Genomic DNA, 18,256 nt, shown 5'->3' with positions numbered 1-18,256 from the left:
TTGTACATTTCTATTTATGAATGGGTTGTTGTTATGATTCCCCTTCTTGTGTCAAGACATGAGAGATTCATGTAAAACAGAACTGTAATTGTTGTAGTAAGTTCCTTTTTCAGATTGATTATTTAAGCATTATAGAATTTAGTTTGACAGTTTTGCAGCAAGTTGAGATGAACTCAAATATAGTCAGAGATCATTAGATCCTTTAATGGTACATGGTACCATCGCTACCCATGTGACATGCTTTCTTTCTTTGAGCAATGGTAAGCATGTGGATATGGATGTGGAAACTTTGTGCACATTCTTCAAATAAACAGATATCCTGCAGTTGCCCATCTGTAACCGTACGTAGATTTATAGTGTATTGGTGATGAGAGTTGCTTGTACTTTAGGATTTACATGTCAATGTCATTTGTCCTTAGATATGTGCTATATTATATGGAATGGGAATTGGTTGCTGTTGTCCCAAAATCTGAGCTTTCGGATTCCCAACAAGCTGTTTGCAATTCTTTCTTTTTTTTTGGTTTGTTTGCAATTTATTTTTATTTTTTTTGGTTTTTCACCCAATATTCGATATCCATTTAGGCCCGATTAATTCAGATTCTCACTAGAAAGTTCCATAAAGCACTCTTACTAAAGACAACTCAATAGCCACGGCGTGATTAGAACGCCTGAGTAAGGATGAGGAATACTTATTGCTCTACCATTAACTTTTGGGTGATCATTCATTTTATAGTATGAATTGCGTAACTACACGAGAGAAATTGAGCTAGAGTAAGAGGTTCTTGCCCAGTGAAGCCCTTTTCAGCATGTAGATTTAGTCCACATCGGTTTCCTTAGAAAACTGTTGCACTCTCTAAATATTATCCTGATGTGTTTTCTCGAATGAATATTTTCGTTTTGCCAACAATCCCCCTTAAATATCATTTTCTTTTCAGTTCACATAAATGAATGGAGAACGACATGTCAACACATATCAGATCACAATCATATAAAAAACTCTTTGTTCCTTTTCTGAATCTCGTTAATCCCTCGATGGCTCAACCAAATACTTAAGCAACATGATAAGGCATTTTTTACTGTTGAAAGCACCTGAAGAAGAGCAACATTTTGCTGAATCTAAATACGCCCAGGTCATGACAATATATCAAAATGATAGCTACCATTAACAATGATGGCATAATGGCTTGTTGAATCGGCCCACACTCGACGGATAGGAATGATTCCAAAAGCTTAAATTACAGTTTAGGTGCTATTTGTGCGTACACAGGGTTGGGCATCTATTGATTATTTTACTCAATTACATTGTAATAACACGATACATTGTTAAATTACATGCAAGATAATAAACTCTAAAATTTGCAAGCCAAACCGTGCTAATTGAGCAGAAGAAGCAAGTAAAGAGGAAACACAGCAAGTGCCTCAACTTCAGATAAGTCTGAGTGGACGCAGGCACATCACTGACTAGAATTTGCAAGTCCAATCATGTTAAGCATATGACGATCCTCTTTAAATCTATCTAACACAGTACCTTGAAGTCGATCCTGACTATCTTGAGGTCTTTTTATCGCAACTCCCCAGCATTCGATCACTTCTGGGAAGATTTTTTGGGTCTTTGACAAGCTTGGACTGCCAAAGGTAGTGCAGGTGAAAGTATGCCCCTGGTCAAAGTTAGCTGAGACGAACAAGCCAAAGTGGTGTGCTCGTCCTCCAAATCCAATGCCATTGGGGATGCTATCAGAACTAAAATGTATAGCACACTGCCAAAAGATAAGAGCTTAAACATCTTAGTAGCTCGATTATCGATAAATAAAACTCCAGTTTGCAAGTATTTATTGTTTCGACATCTAAACATCCAGGCCAAAGGAATTTACTCGAACCAGGAAAATTAGCACTGCTGTACTGAGAGGACTTGCAAAAATATTGATACATTTCTGTCCCTGCCCAAGCCTCAGAAGGCAAGAGAAGAATGACTGACCTCAAGCTTTGAAATCCAAAATCCGACAAGGATCTTGGTGACTGCTGGTCAAAGTCAGATGATCACTTACTACTAGGGCAATAGGTATAGTAACCAGTAGCAACGAGTTGCAACTTGAGAAATGAAGAGCCCACAGGATAATAGGAAAAATGAAGCTTTTGGGGAGTTGGAGGAACTTTGAAGTTTTGAACAAGAAGAGGCCCTTTCCAACAATACCAAGTGCATCCATCATATTTTTTGACAGCTGATATGGGTAAAGTTAAATGATAATATCAAAAAGTTCAGAAACTTACCCACTGTAAGTTAGAGTTCGCTCCAGTAGGACGGTAAACCGATGCCTTTGGGTATAGCTGGAAGAGGAAAGACTTCATGTCCCCATAAAAGTCAGCATGTCTCTCCCATGGCTGAGAAGCATAACCCCCGTAAATACAGCCTTCTTTATCTTTTATTATCAACAAAGTTGGCCCTTTATCATCTCTGCAGTTCAAGTAGGGAGTTAATACTTGGATGACACTTGGCTCAAAAAATAATATTAACAGCAATCAGGCATAGAAAGGGGAGGAAAAAGTGATGGCATTTATGCATCAGTGGCACCCAAAATTTATCTTAGCTACTAGAAGAAACAAGGCTACACGCAATATGGTGTGCTTGAATCCTGTGGTGGGATTCAAGCAGCTAAATGAATGACATCTCTTTGTGGTTGTCAATAGCCATTCCAAGTCTTCAACAACAAGTTCGAGAGTCATCTTTGGATTCCCCTTGTTGTGTTATAGACACCTTATTAGTTTCTTGGTTGGGTTTGAGACTCGGTTATGCAAGTTTATGAAGAACTTATCGAGGCTAAATGCCCATGTAGAGGGTGCAAAAATGCCTACAGGCTAGGTCCAAGTGGGGAGAACTCCACCCACAGCAGAGTAGGGGTGGATGAGGGTGGCGGATCTCAAAAGGAGAGAGGTGTGATCTATGAGAATTATGCAATGCCCTATCACCACCATAAATAAATATCGCAGCTTCTTAGAGGGTGATCATGAATATGACACTTATTCCACCCATATATTAATGCAACTGGCAGATACCTTTAACCTTTCTTCTTCTTTTTTTTTTGAGACTGGCAACATTTTATTCACAGAAGCACTAAGGCAGTGCAAGCTTATTTTACAGATTACAGAAGTCCTAGCATATCTAGCAAAGATTCTGTATCTTCTACATGACTTTCTTTACACCAAAAATAAAGTAAGTGAACCTTTCTAAGGGAAGCATCTATAATTATAAAATGCAGTTAGTTTTGCCAGGAACCTATTAGAGAGATACATATTATACTAACTTGAAATTTCAAAGTCCATTGAACTAAAGATACTTATGTAAACTTTGGAGCTGATCTCACGGCATTTAACCTTCAAAACTATAAAAAAATAAGATGACATCTAATTAGCAAGTTGCAAGTGAATGTTAAGATAAACTAAAAGATAATAATATAAGCATATTCAGTGATCTGACAAGCTGAGAAATGTTTTATGCAAGCACCAAGTAACCATGGAAACAAGGTGATTACCAAAAAAATCTTTTTAGCTAATTATAACTAATTTAAAGATCTTAATGAGATAAAAGATACTGATAGTTAATCCTCAATAAGAAAATCATTTCTAATCTAGCAGGAAGCCACTCACGAAATGTTCCCCAGGAATGTACTGAAACTTAAGCCATGTACTGTACTGTGATACAAAAGTCTCCATTCATGCAGCTCGTCTTGTGGGAGGGCCCCGCCTATATGCCAAGCATATTCCTTTCTTAACAATATTACAGCAGGATCAATATTTTCTGGGTATACTAGCATAGGAACCTCAGAGCCTGCAAAAGAAATACTAATAGATTAGCTTGCCTTACCTGCTCAAAAGAGAAATACTAATAGATTGGTAAACACTGCTTACCACCTAGCTTGGCTACAGTTTTGCAACTGTGAAAATAACTCACCGTGCTTTTTCTCATTTTTTGGGCTGGGGATGGGGAAGTGGAATGAATATTATGAATTCAAAAAACAACCAAATTTCTGTACACAAACTGAAATGTATAACTGACAATGTTCTAGAGTGGTTATAAGTAAAGTCATGGTTACAATCGACTAAATTACTACGCTAAACCTCCTTTTGGTGTCTCAAAATGAAAAAGGACTTATTTAAAAGCATCTCTAATGAGGTTATCGTGAATACAAATTAAAAAATGAAAACTAGTCGAAAAGACTTGTAGCAATTTGCAGGAGGAAGATCCATGATTTCGAACAGATGGGTGCTCTATTACGAAGAGGTGGATTCAGGATATAAAATTTGACGGGTTCAACCTTTAGGTTCTTACCATTGGATCCGTTACGCTCTTGGAATTAAAGGTTCAAAATTATTATTTGTTGACTAGTTATCTTTTATATGTGTATCTATACTGCGCGTCAAAAATATTGGAATCAGCTTAACCCATTGGCTTATGCTATATCCTCCACTACTACTAATTTAATTTACATATTTGGTTTAGTTATATAAACTTTTACGGCGGCAAAAAGAGCATAGGAATTTCAATATGTCAAACTTGGAAAATTTGAAAGAATAAACTAAACACAGAAAGAAAGAAGAAATACTTAATTAAAACGCAAAAGGGGACACCAGACTTGCCCATCCCTGTGGGTGAGACAATTCTAGGGAAAAAAGTAAAAACTAACAAGATAGACATAGAATTTGAACCCCGACCTCACTTAGAGAGGTGTACCCAATAACCATTGCACCATATCACACTTTGAGCTTGAGTGTGCACATATATTTAAGTACTTCTGGAAAAATATAGCATGCCTATACATGATCAAGGAAGGGAAGCATGACTGCACGTGAACCTAGGCCTCCCACCTAGATACGCACGGCAATCTATGTTGCCGGAGTCGGATACTCCAAAATTAGTGTCTTTTTGGAGAATCCGACACGAGTGCGGCATCATTATTGGAGAGTCCGAGCAACATAGCGGGCAATAAGCTTTAATTATGTTTTAGTACTAATATAGTCTAGATTGTGTAGAAGGGGAGCCTTGGCGTAACTGGTAAAGTTGTTGCCATGTGACCAGGAGGTCACGGGTTCGAGCCGTGGAAACTGCCTCTTGCAGAAATGCAAGGTAAGGTTGCGTACAATAGACCCTTGTGGTCCGGCCCTTCCCCGGACCCCGCGCATAGCTTAGTGCACCGGGCTGCCCTTAGTCTAAATTGTGTCTTTCTAATATGATATCATTACAACGAATTGTTTATTTGTTCTCTTACTTTATTGTTGACACAGGTTACTAAGATCCTGCGAGCGCCACTTTATTTAACAGGACTCCAGCATTATGCATAATAACATATAAGTTTCAGAGAAACCACATGTCTATTACCTGGAAAAGCCAGTATCATGCATAGTTGTCATAGAAGTTTCAGCGAATATAGAAGTAATGTAAACGGAATAGAAAAGCTAACATTTAAGCCCGCAGAAATTCACCCAGTAAGCAATGTCCAATATGTAGAAAAGACATTCCTCTTAGAGAAACTTCAAATAACAAGAAAAAATGTGGAAATACAGAATCAGAAAACACAAGATGAATGAAAAGCAGAAACCTGAATGACGTGGAGACAACAGAGTTCCAAGAAACTTCCTTACTGCTGGAAGACGGGCACACCAGCTTCTAAATTCCTCGAAAGACATACAGCTTTCAGCGCTTTCTTTATCATCCGTTGTTAAATTTGCAGCATTGAGGAAAATGTCGAGAACTTCCCTCTCTGAACTAGGTTCAGATTGATGGCTCTCATGAGAAAATATATTTCTGAGTACTTCAGTCAAGACAGCTTCAAGATCTGATCTGCAAGTTGATTCCAGAGATGTATTTACCACCATAAAGGAGAAAGCAATACTGGTTTTTCTTTTATCTTTCTCTTTTTGGCACTCGATAGTACGGATATCTATATAAAGAAAAAAGAAAAAGAGGATCTAGAACTATGTTTAGTGATAATAAAAATAAATGTTTAACCGGACTAGGCTGGATTATTTTACTAGAGCCTCAATGAATCTATTTGACATCCAAGTTTAGGTAGTCAAGCTCATAAACTGAAGAGAAAGCTTCTTATTATACATATATGTATTCCATATAAGGAAACAAGAGAGAGAAAAAGAGATTCCGGAATGAGCCATTCATCTAACAACAACTATTGAAATAATGGAAAAAATCCATCATCTAATGCCAGATGATATGCTCTTTCCAATTATCATGTACTGACCTGTGTTAGATCCTCTGAGTCTGTATATCCAAGTCAGCTTACAAGGAGGGCTTTCTCCCCACCCCCCCCCCCCCCCCCCACACACACACCAAAAAAAAAAAAAAAGGAAGAAAGAAGAGGGCACGGAAAGCGATCAAAGAAGAAATCATTTCTCTTTTATTATCTATCTTGAACAATAAACCTGGAACCTCCTCCTTCTTCCTCTTGTTTTCTCAATGGAGATGCATTCTCAGAAATATAATTCTATATCACTTCCACCTCAAAAAGTAGGGATAATTTTTAACAAAATAAGGTCCAATCCCAGATGTTTCTAGTCTAGTAGACAAACAATACGAGCCTCTATCCAGTAAAACACAGGTGCAGCATCGTTGCCCCATTCTGAACTTAAATATTAGCATCTGCTTCACGGGGTGTAATGCTCCGGCCATCCTCCCTTGTAATTATTTTACTTGATTATTAGAGAGGAAAAATAGCACTATCAAAGACAACTAACAACAGTTCACTCCCCAACTAACCTAAGGGTTAAGTTTGTATCGAGTGCTTCGCGAGGATGGAAAAATAGTTAAAGTTTGCAAAACACGCTTCCTTGTAATTCTTAGAGAGAGCGCACCTGCAGAAGACAGCGCAGTAAGGGGGTTGGGAGGATCAATTATTGTAAAGCTTAACGGAAGAGGAATAACTTAGGGGGAGCGTGGAGGCTATAGAAAGAAGGTCTAGTATGCACTTATTCAAAAGAGTGATAATACAAAGATGACTGCAGTAAAAGGAACAGGAAAGAAACAATTTTAGCTGTTGACTATGGAGAACTTTGCATAAACCAAGATAAGCAAAACTTCCTTGGAGAAAGCCAGCCTGAGGGAATTCGATTTATCATTCCACCATCACTCAATTATAGAGAGTAATGGAAGAAAAGGGAAGTCGTGTATATCATAAGATGAGTGGGACAAAGACATGTTGGGTCAAGTAAAAAATGTTACACACATACATATGATAGTGACAATAACAATGTCTACAAGCATCCGTGTTAGTTTTTAATAATGAAATTTCTCAAGAAGCTTGCAGCACAACCTCTTTGGAGATATTCATTTCGCTTGCTAATTCTATTTAACATTTGATTGGTCTTCATTGACAGCTTCCTGATCAAAAAAATTGGTCTTCATTGACAGCTTATCTAGGAATTATGGTTAATCATTCTTTTACTAAGACCCCTCTTTTCTGTAACATTAGCATCTTGTTAATGATCATCTTCTCATAATTATCATTTTAAAAGTAGTCCAAGAGATTCACCCAGGGCTATGGTCTAGTGGTAAAAGCGCAACAAGTGATGTGTGAATGAGGTGCACATCATGGGTTCAAACATTGTCATTTTCCACAGACAAAAGTTTGGTATTTAAGTGGAGAAGGGTAGAGGGATAGATCATCATCCACAGAGTTACAGACCATGCGCCATTGGACGTCAGGGATTTCTCGGTAATCAATAAAACAAAGTATCCAAGAGATGAGATGTGAAAGCAGCTTTCAAGTCAATGTTAAGACTAGAATACCTAATTAAAATGAAAAGATTAAAATAAAAATAAAAACTAAGAAATACGTCCAAAGCGAGATATAACAATTCAGTTCAACATAAACAAGGTCAAATTAAAACGAATGTACACTTAATCCCTGGTCCTCCTAGTGGTGGAAGGAAAAAGAACTGCCTCAACTGTGCAAAAACAGAGCACAAACTATCTCAACTGCACCAAGCAGTTCTTTTTCTGTGAAAAAGGGTTAAAACTTAGCTTGGGAAATAAAGATAAAGCAGTTAATTGAATGAAAAATAGCGTAAATACAATTTATTTCCTCTAATTCCCGACTTGTGAAACAAAATTCCCCTCGATTTTCACAATGCATGCGTACCTTTCCTTCACCTTACAGTACTTTTTTTTTTCTTCTAATGAAGTCCTTCACTTTACAGTAGTTTTTGGGAAAACAGAATCTACCTATGGGAAAAAGTAAAAGAGTTAATTTTAAATCCAATTAGTGGCAAGTGTACCACCTTATTCCTAGTACTTTTAGGAGAGGATTCTCATTAAAAATAACTGCAGTTTAGCACATAAATCATCAAAGATCTCTAGTCCACCCTTTTACCCAAAACGTGATCCCCTCACGATGCCCGACAGACCTCTATGCCTTCAACGAACCTACAGTAAGAACCTCTGCCTGTTGTTTTCGTAGGTATAAAGCTTGGCTGGTGAAATTGTCAATTCCATTAAAAAGTTAGTTTGGACTTTTTAATTTTAACCCATAAACCGAGAGAGGTCATTGACACATTCTGAAAGTAGAGCATAGTTACATGTGAAACAAAATTCCCCTCGATTTTCACAATGCATGCGTACCTTTCCTTCACCTTACAGTACTTTTTTTTTTCTTCTAATGAAGTCCTTCACTTTACAGTAGTTTTTGGGAAAACAGAATCTACCTATGGGAAAAAGTAAAAGAGTTAATTTTAAATCCAATTAATGGCAAGTGTGCCACCTTATTCCTAGTACTTTTAGGAGAGGATTCTCACTAAAAAAACCAGCAGTTTAGCACGTAAATCTTCAAAGATCTCTAGTCCACCCTTTTACCCAAAACGTGATCCCCTCACGATGCCCGACAGACCTCTATGCCTTCAACGAACCTACAGTAAGAACCTCTGCCTGTTGTTTTCGTAGGTATAAAGCTTGAGCTGGTGAAATTGTCAATTCCATTAAAAAGTTAGTTTGGACTTTTTAATTTTAACCCATAAACCGAGAGAGGTCATTGACACATTCTGAAAGTAGAGCATAGTTACATGTGAAAAAACTAAATCTGGAGGGATCACAGTATATATAGCCCTTAAATATATCAAGGCTTATTGCTCTACCTTCCAACAATGCCATCATCAAAGACATCTAACAACTGATAGATAAACTCTTCAATATCATTATTTGTCCCTTTCTCATACGTTCCCTGCAATAAAAAAAGGTGGAAACATACATCATGAGTTCAAATTTTTCGTTTATTACTCACAATAGCAACTTCACAGATAGAGAGATACATTTCCACCATTATGCAGTAAAGGGTAATGATTATCTGAATGAATTACAGTTTACAACTATAACACCGTTCTCTGCAATTGTGTTCTTCATTCTGGCTGTCTAGAAGGAGAACATCTATATGCTGGTAGAGAACTTGAAATGGCACACAACGGGAAAGCATGAATTTCCTCTTTTGTATAGCCTTGCAAATAACAAGTGATGTACAGAGACAGAATTCTACTCTAATACAGGATGGCAACTTAAATTTAGAAGGAATTTCAATGATTGGGTGGTGGAAGATATTGTTCTATGGTTAAACTTGCTGGAACCTGTGATTCTGGATAACAATAAGAGGGATCTGCAGATCTGGGTTGAAAGCAAAGATAAAAAGTTCTCTGTTAAAAGTTGCTACAACTTGATGCAGTGACAGGTTGGACTGTGGGAGGTAACTGGCCTTGGAAGATGCTGTGGAAGACTAAAGCTCCTCCAAAAGTGGCTTGTTTTGGCTGGATAGCAACAAGAAATGCCTGCCTAACTCAAGATATTCTACAGAGGAGGGGATTTGTCCTATGCAGTAGGTGTTTCTTTTGTGAGAAAGACCAGGAATCTGCAATCATTTATTCCTCCATTGTAAACAAGCTGGACAAAGTTGGGGTCTCTTTTTAAACATATGTGGAGTGCAATGTGTCATGCCTTATAGTACAAGAGCTCTATTGCAAAGCTGGCAAAGTCAGAGAGTGGGCAAAAGAAAGAAGAAAATCTGGAAAAAGATCACTCTTTGCATTATGTGGACCATTTGGCTGGAAAGGAATAGAAGATGATTTGAAGGTAAAAGTTCTCGTACTTCTTTTTTTTTTTTGAGTAAAAGGTAACTTAAAAGTTCTCGTACTTCTGTTGTGAAGAATAGATGTCTGCAGAATTTATATTTTTGGTTAAGGAAAGGGAAAGCATAGTAGGAAACTTATTGCAGTATTTGGAGATTTTAGATATGCTGTGTTGATTGTAACAGCTATCCAAGATATCTTAGCTTGTACTTTCTGTACTTTCTTGGTACCTTTTTCAATAAAATTTAACCTATCATGTAAAAAAGAAGGCATTTTTCAAAATGACGAAATTGGCAAACATTCGAAGCACTACGAAGAAAAGTTCCTTCAGATCAAATCAACATTCAAGATCGAATCAGGACAGTTTTCGAGACTAATTTCAACTCAGGCACAAGATCAAAGCAAGACTCCCAGATGAAGCGGGGAAGATTGGGTTATCAAGTTTCCCAAAAGAAGGCAAAGAGGACAACCAGGCGAAGACTAGACTATAAAGAGAAGAAATTGGATCAACAAGAAGATACACAACTTACTCTAGATAACGCTCTCTAATGCTCTTGCAACATTCTAGAGATGTACCTCAGTGTAGTGAAGTAAAAATTGAGAAAAAGAAGAGAGTTGTGTGGCTTTCGTTTTTTCGATGAGCGAGTGAAAACCAAAGGGTGTTCCGTTGTTGGTGGTCGAGTGAAAACCAAAATGTGGTATTCGATGTTGGTGATCCAGTGAAAACCAACTTAGCCATGTTGGTGGTGAATGCAGGAAAACCACATAAGTTATACGCAAATCAATAAGTTCAAAGTGTTCCCAATATTATTCCCCGTAACTCAGGGGATTGGACTAGGCACAATACTTGTGATCCGAACCAGTATAAAAATTCCGTATCTTCTTTATATTCCTGCAAATTAATTTTCATACTGGGTTACACTGCAAAAACTAACAAGTGTATTCCGGACCCCTCCAATAGAGGGAGCTTAGCTTAGTGCACTAGGTTGTCCTTTATTGCATGGTGTTCGGCCAGCTCGTGTGCAACTTAAATAATCCATCAACATACAGTGGATGGAGTGAATTCAGATACTAACCCATAAAGTTTAAGTTATATAACTGGAAAAGCTATAAGAAAAACAGATACTCCCTCCGTCCTAACTTAAGCCTCTTAGTTTGATTGGGCACGTAGTTTAAGAAACGAAGGGATACTTTTGAATCTTGTGGTCTTAAATTAACATGGGTTTAGTCCTTTAAATCTTGTGGTCTTAAATTGTCATAACAGAATGCTGGAATTGTCGAATTGTCAACTTACTAAGCATCGAAAGAGACACTCTTTTTGGCATATACCAAAAAGAAAAGTAAACACTTAAATTGGGACGGAGAGAGTATAAAAAAAATTAAAAATAGAAAACCTCTGTATACCATCAAAAAATGAGAAAACTTTATTGAAAAAAAAAAAAAAAAAAAAAAAATACTCACTTTAGCAATGACAAGGTCTTCAAATGTAAGTTTTTGATCCTTACGTTTCTGGGTAACCAAATCAAACATTCTATCACCCAACGGCCCTTCAACTCCAATATACACCTATATATGCATAAATACCCAATTCTTGATTTCATTCAACAACAAAAAAAATTGACAAGAAAGATACATAAAATTGACAAAAAGTACCTTGAAAACGGAATTAGAAATGTATTGTCCATTGCTCTGAGATTGTGCAGCTAATGAATCAAACAACGATTTCAGGTCTTCCAGTTTCTTCTCAGTGAAGGCTCTACAAAAAGAATATCATATGTTGTTTGAGTTCAAAATTGATCAAATACATATTCAACTGTGTAACTATTTGTGTAGTGTGTTATAGAGAAAGTGCCTCTTAGCTAAAGCAAATCGTGGATTCGTGGAATTCGACTGAGAATTTCCCATTTTCAGGTCTTCGTTATTACTCTGCTTTTCACTTGGAGTTGTTTTTTTCCAGTAATAAACGTGGCAGCAAGTTTTAACTGTTTTTTCTGATATTTCAAAGGAAAGTACCAAAAGTTAGCGGCTCAGGTCCGATCGGCTCAAAATGACAGGTGTGTTGCTTTTTTTTTTTTTTTTTTTGAAATTTTTACTCATTATAGCTTCTTTTAAGACCTAATTATTAATATAAACTACCCTTTTATTTAATTATATTTAGTTGCTAATTAACTTTTTACAAATGGTAGCTATATAAAAAATATATCAAACACATATATCTTTTTTTCGATCACTACTCTGCATTTTATTTATTTTATTTAAAATAATGCTCTTCGCCCTCTCTATAATGCCACACAGCCAGCCGCGCCTCTCTCTCTTCTCCCTCTCCCTCGTGCTCAACCCTCTAGCTCTCTCGCCGTCTTCTCTCTCTTCTCCCTCTCTCTGTGCTACTTCCTTTCTCTCTTTTTTCTGTCAGGGTGAGACGATACAAATCATTGGTTGTATTATTGGTGGTGGCAACAATGGCCTTTGGTTTTGAGATAGCGGCGGAGAAGATGATGTGGAGGTGGAGAGATTAGGGTTTTATTGGTGGTGGAAAGATTAGAGTTTTTTGGTGATGGTGGTGTCTCAGATTTGGGTTTTTTGTGGTGGTGGTGTCTCAGATTAGGATTTTGGTGGTGGTGGAGAGATTAGAGTTTTTGGTGGTGATAGTGTCGAATCGGCCGTGTGTATTTGTTAAAAGCAAATACGGATACATTCAAAAATCACATCTCACAAATACACTATGTTTGAATGTATTTGTCTTTGTATTTTTTAGTGTATTTTGTTAATAGCCAAACACTATTTTTTAATGTATTTGTCATGCATTTGAATTTTTTTTCTTGAATGCGAGATGTATTTGTTGAAATCCATTCAAATACACGAAAATTTAAATATTTGGCTTCGTATGTAGTTGGAATGTACCTGATGTATTTGAAATACATCAAAAAAAGCCCTTCGAAATGCATTAAAAAAAATCGGTAAAATACATTAAAAAAAAACATAATCAACTGAGAAAATACATATAAAAAAAAAAAAGACACGAAAATAGATTATAGCAAAAAATAAAAAAATCACTGAAATACATCAAAGCAAAAAAATAAATCACTAAAATACATCAAAAAAATATATTAATATCTAATTTAATAGCTCCACAGTTAAAGGCTAAAATCAAGGATCTTTTTTTTTTTTTTTACCATGTTCTCATGTATTTGTTGGCAACAAATACAGCGAAAACATCTGTTTTGTTTGCCAAAATGTAGCTAAATGGTAGGAAAATTTCTGATAAAATAGTCATTTGAGTAAGTTTGCCTTTTTTTTTTTTTTTTTTTTGAAATAAAATGTTCTTTTTTCTTGGATATTTTGAGAATAACATTAATTGCTTTGTTTGGGGTAAATTTTATGAAGGGAAAAAAACGTATATAGCAGCCCATTAGTGTTGATTACTTTTGGTAGCCCAGAAGCATGTTTAAAATAAAATAGCCCTTAAATAGTATTAAAATATCCTTTTTGTCACTTATCTGCTAAAACTTCTGAATAGATACCCGACGTAGAATATGGTGGTTGTGCATACTGGAACGTATTTGTGGGCGATACTAACAGAATGCAAAGCATTACTTATAGAGACCGGATATATGGTGTATAAATCACGTTTTGGTATAAATGATGTGTAAATTGGATAAACAGATTGTAATTTTATTTTATCATAACAGGTACTTTCTTGGTATATTTGATGTGTAAAATAGATATGAAGACTGAATATATGGTGTATAAATCACGTTTTGGTATAAATGATGTGTAAATTGGATAACAAGACTGAATATATGTTGTATAAATCACGTTTTGACATAAATGATGTGTAAATTGGATAAAAAGGCTGTAATTTTTTTTATCATAATAGGTGCCTTCTTGGTATATTTGATGTGTAAAATGGATATGAAAATTGAATATTTGGTGTATAAATCACTTTTTTGGTATAATTTATGTGTAAAATGTATATAAAGACTAAATATCTGATGTATAAATCAGTCGAGCTAAGGCATTTTCATTTTTTTCCCTTATCCGCCCCTGTCTTTTTTGTTAGCGCAACCAGATTAACATCATCTCGATCATCGTCATTAATATTTTGTCGCTTTTTTTTTTTTGCAAAAGCAACACCTTTTTTAAAAAAGCTTCAATTTTCCAGTAGTTTTTAGACCCCCCGCTACTCCAACGCGCGCTTTGAAACTGTTCCTTCGATCAATTGAAGTCGAACACACCTTCACAACTGATATTAGAGTTGCATAATTCGGATTAACAGTGTAATCCTCAAAGTCCAACACAAAATCGTCATCCCTAGCGTCCAAAGGGATAGGTTCATTCTCCTTTCTCTGCATGTCTTTGTACTCTTGTGAAAAGCCTCCTTGACCAAAGAAAATCGAACAAAAAAAAGCTGGATTAAAATTTTACCGACTGAGAAAACTGTGTGAGATGGAGAGATATACGTAAGGAGATACATACATACATATATATGATATAATTAGATTCTGTACGTATCCTAGCCCCTAAAAAATTGTGATCATAATCAAAATCCTACAATTACTCCTAACTATTTGACTGGCTAATAAAAGTTAAAATCACGTGGAAGGTGGTTATAATGGGTTGATAAAAACAAAATATGTTTATATTGAGTTTAAGTGTTAAATGGGCTGCTGATTGAGTTAATTTTTCTTTTATGAATGGTCATTTCAGTATCACTTTTTTGACAAAATCATATTTTCTAACAAAAGTCACATAACTATCACTTTTTAAACCAAAATCACTTAACTATGTTTTCTAACAAAAAGTCACAAAACGTTTAGCTTACTAACACAAAAATCACGCCTACGGAAAAATTGAACTTATGATGGGTAATATTTTTTTTTATTTTTAATCTAACAGATACAAACTCAATTAAAAAGAATCAACCCGATCCAGAACTCATGCAAATATTAAAATATTAAACAAACAAAACCAATCCTTTATCAAATATACAATCCTTCTCTCTAGGGGCTCTTATTTTATTGGCCTTTTTCTCCAATATATATTGAAAAGTGTTACATGTTGGATAGTAGGAAATTGAATTATACGGAGTAATAGTTATTATTATCTGCATCGGAAGTAATAATCTTGTGATAATTTTTTTTTCAAATTTATTCACCCTTTTGGTATTTTAATATCTGCATATGAGTTTTGGATCGGGTCAATTCTTTTTAATTGAGTTTGTATCTATTAGATTAAAAATAAAAAAGGAATATAAAAATATTACCCATCGGAAGTTGAATTTTTCGGCCAACGGAACCCAAAATAAAAAAAAAAATTATGAACCAAAATACCCCAGGAAAAAAAGAGGGTACAAAAGCACCGTAACGCATGAAAATCATGCGTTAAAGGACTGCGAGACGGATTAAGTCCTTTAACGCATGATTTTCATGCGTTATTGGATGGTCTCTCTTTTTTTTTTTTTTTTCTCTTTCTTTGTCTGTTTCTTTCTTTTCTTTCTTTCTTCCTTTGTTTCACACTTTTTTACATACTTTAGCCATAGATTAATCATGCTTCGAGACTCCAAAATTTGAATATTTTATATAGAACCCTATTTATTTTTGTGCAATTAATAAGGTAGGCTCAACACATCAAGGATACACAAAACTTCGAATTGTCATTTTAGTGGTTGAAAAGTGGTTTCAAAGTCCATTTTTGTTTGAAGACTTGTTGTCATTAGCTTTAAGTTATTTATGTTTTAGGGTTTCGCGTTATTTTTATATTAATGCGTAACTTTATTTTTAGTGATTATAACTTTATTTTTATAATCAATTAACAAAATATCAATTCATGATCAATTATTTATGTGTAATTTTTTTTTTTTTTTTTTTTTTTTTTGCGTTATACCCTTCAACCCCCAACTAATTGGAGTCCAAAACTTAAATAACCCAAAAAAGTGGATTTGGGTACCAAAATAACCCATTAAAAAACCTTTTGCGCACTAATTTATTTGTAAGTTGGTGAAATTTTAAATGGTCATAACTTTGCACTCGGATGTCCATTTGATGCGATTTTTTTTTTTTTTTTTTTTTGATTTTGGTATTTTTTCGAGATCTATAGGTCTGAACTGCCGCAAGGTTGTTCACCCGCCCCGAATTTTCCAAAAACGTCCGTTATCCCATTCAATTTCAATTTTTCCCCAAATTCGTGGGCAATTTCCATTTATTTCTTTTTTAAATCTAATGGCGAAAAATATATTTCAATTCCATAATCCCGTGATAATGATGTTTTCAATGTCAATGTCAAGGTTCCAAATTCAATTTAAGAAAACAAGTTAGATAGCATTAGTGAACATACAAAATAATAAAAAGTGTCTACATTGTCACTTTAACCAACTTGGCTTGGTGGTAAAGCCTTTGGCTTTTGACTTTTTTTTATCTCATCCACCAGGGATCAAACCTCGGCGGGCCCTGAGAAGATATTATTAGTAAAAAATGAACTAATTTATTTAACGATTAACATGGGATAAACAAGTAATTAACATGGGAAAAACAATTTTAAATAAATATATTAACAATGACATAATTAACAAATATTAACAATGCCATAATTAACAAATAATTAACGGAGATCCATGGAGGTGTCGTATTTGTAAATACTAAATTATTCATTATTCTTGAAATTAACTAAAATTTTATATCTAATTAGAACTTACTTAACTAGGATAAGTTAAGGAGGTTTTAGTTAGTCATTTTGAATAATCCATGATATTGTATTGTTGATTATAATTTACTTAACTCATATAGTTAAAGTAATAACGAACAAAATTTTATATTAACTAACTAATCCTTCGTCAAAAAATTATGTTAACTAACTAATCCTTTTTGGAAATTATGTTAATGATGTTCAATCCAAAACTAAGGATTTAGCTTATCGTTTGTTATTCAGGATTTAGATTATCGTTCATTATTCGGGATTTAGTTTATTATTCATTATTCAGGAATTAGCTTATTGTTCGTTATTCGTTAATCGATTATTTTGGTACCCAAACCCACTTTTGGAGTTATTTAAGTTGCGGACTCCAATTTGTTGGGTGTTGAAGGGTATAACGCAAAAAAAAAAAAAAAAAAAAAAATATTACACGAAATAATTGATTATGAATTAATATTTTGTTAATTGATTATGGATTATTAATTTTTTATTTATTGTTAATTTATTTATTTGTGAAATTGTCAAAATAAAGTTACGCATTAATATAAAAATAACACGAAATCCTAAAACATAAATAACTTAAAGCTAATGACAACAAGTCTTCAAACAAAAATGGACTTCGAACACTTTTCAACCACTAAACGACAAGAAGTTTTGTGATCCTTGATGTGTCGAGCCTACCTTATTAATTGCACAAAAATAAATAGGGTTCTATCTAAAATATTCAAATTTTGGAGTCTCAAGCATGATTGATTGACTAAAGATGTAAAAAGTGCGAAAAGAAAAGAAAGAAAAGAAATAAACAAACAAAAAAAAAAAAAAAAAAGACTCATCAATAACGCACGAAAATCGTTGAAAAGCACTTAACGGTCCGTCTCCACAAACTTTAACGACATTTTACGCGTTTAGCCGATTTTGTTCTCTTTTTTTCCCAGGTATTTTGGTTCATACTTTTTTCGGGGGTTATTTTGGTTCCGGGACTAATTTTTAATCATGTGAATTTTGTAACTTTTGTGTTAGAAAACATAGTTAAGTGACTTTGGTAAAAAGAAGTGATAGTTACGTAACTTTTGTGTTAAAAAACATAGTTAAATGACTTTGGTGAAAAAAGTGATAATTATGTGACTTTTGTGTTAGGAAACATACTTAAATGACTTTGGTGAAAAAAATAATAGTTAAGTGACCATTCATGAAATTTAACCCCTGTTTGGTCAAACTTCTAAAGTTTATTTTTTTTCAAAAGTGCTTTTCGAAAAAGTACTTTTGGTGAAAAGTAATTTGTATGGTCAATTAATTTAAAGCACTTTTATTTTTCCCGAGAGGGGTCTTTATTGAATGGGAAAAGGGTCAAATTTACCGCCGTACTTTGAACCAATGGGCAAATTTATCCCTAATACTTTAAACTTTTCACCCTACCCCTACCTTATCAAATTGAAAAAAATCTCCATTTTAAAACCCG

At 34.8% G+C, this 18,256-nt stretch overlaps 1 protein-coding gene across 2 annotated transcripts in view; it reads right to left on the bottom strand.

Annotated features, from left to right (window-relative positions):
* Positions 1-1,209: 1,209 nt before the first annotated feature.
* The window catches only part of LOC132049429 (uncharacterized), a 19,437-nt gene continuing 2,390 nt past the window's right edge, over positions 1,210-18,256 (bottom strand). The window contains exons 1-8 of one of the 2 annotated variants that reach the window (XM_059440228.1): positions 11,963-12,142; positions 11,764-11,866; positions 11,572-11,676; positions 9,133-9,218; positions 5,592-5,833; positions 3,643-3,823; positions 2,269-2,452; positions 1,210-1,757 (exon numbers count right to left, since the gene is read on the bottom strand). In XM_059440228.1, coding sequence (XP_059296211.1) covers positions 1,455-1,757; positions 2,269-2,452; positions 3,643-3,823; positions 5,592-5,833; positions 9,133-9,218; positions 11,572-11,676; positions 11,764-11,866; positions 11,963-12,015 — 1,257 coding nt within the window. In that variant the 5' untranslated portion in view covers positions 12,016-12,142 and the 3' untranslated portion in view covers positions 1,210-1,454. Of the gene's footprint in view, positions 1,758-2,268; positions 2,453-3,642; positions 3,824-5,591; positions 5,834-9,132; positions 9,219-11,571; positions 11,677-11,763; positions 11,867-11,962; positions 12,143-18,256 lie in introns of those variants that run through there. The other variant, XM_059440229.1, reaches the window with a different exon arrangement.

Source organism: Lycium ferocissimum, chromosome 3 (genome assembly GCF_029784015.1).
Source record: "Lycium ferocissimum isolate CSIRO_LF1 chromosome 3, AGI_CSIRO_Lferr_CH_V1, whole genome shotgun sequence".
NCBI classification, from domain to species: Eukaryota; Viridiplantae; Streptophyta; class Magnoliopsida; order Solanales; family Solanaceae; genus Lycium; species Lycium ferocissimum.
Note: the sequence above shows the minus strand (reverse complement) of the source record. Positions and strands in the feature narration are given on the sequence as shown.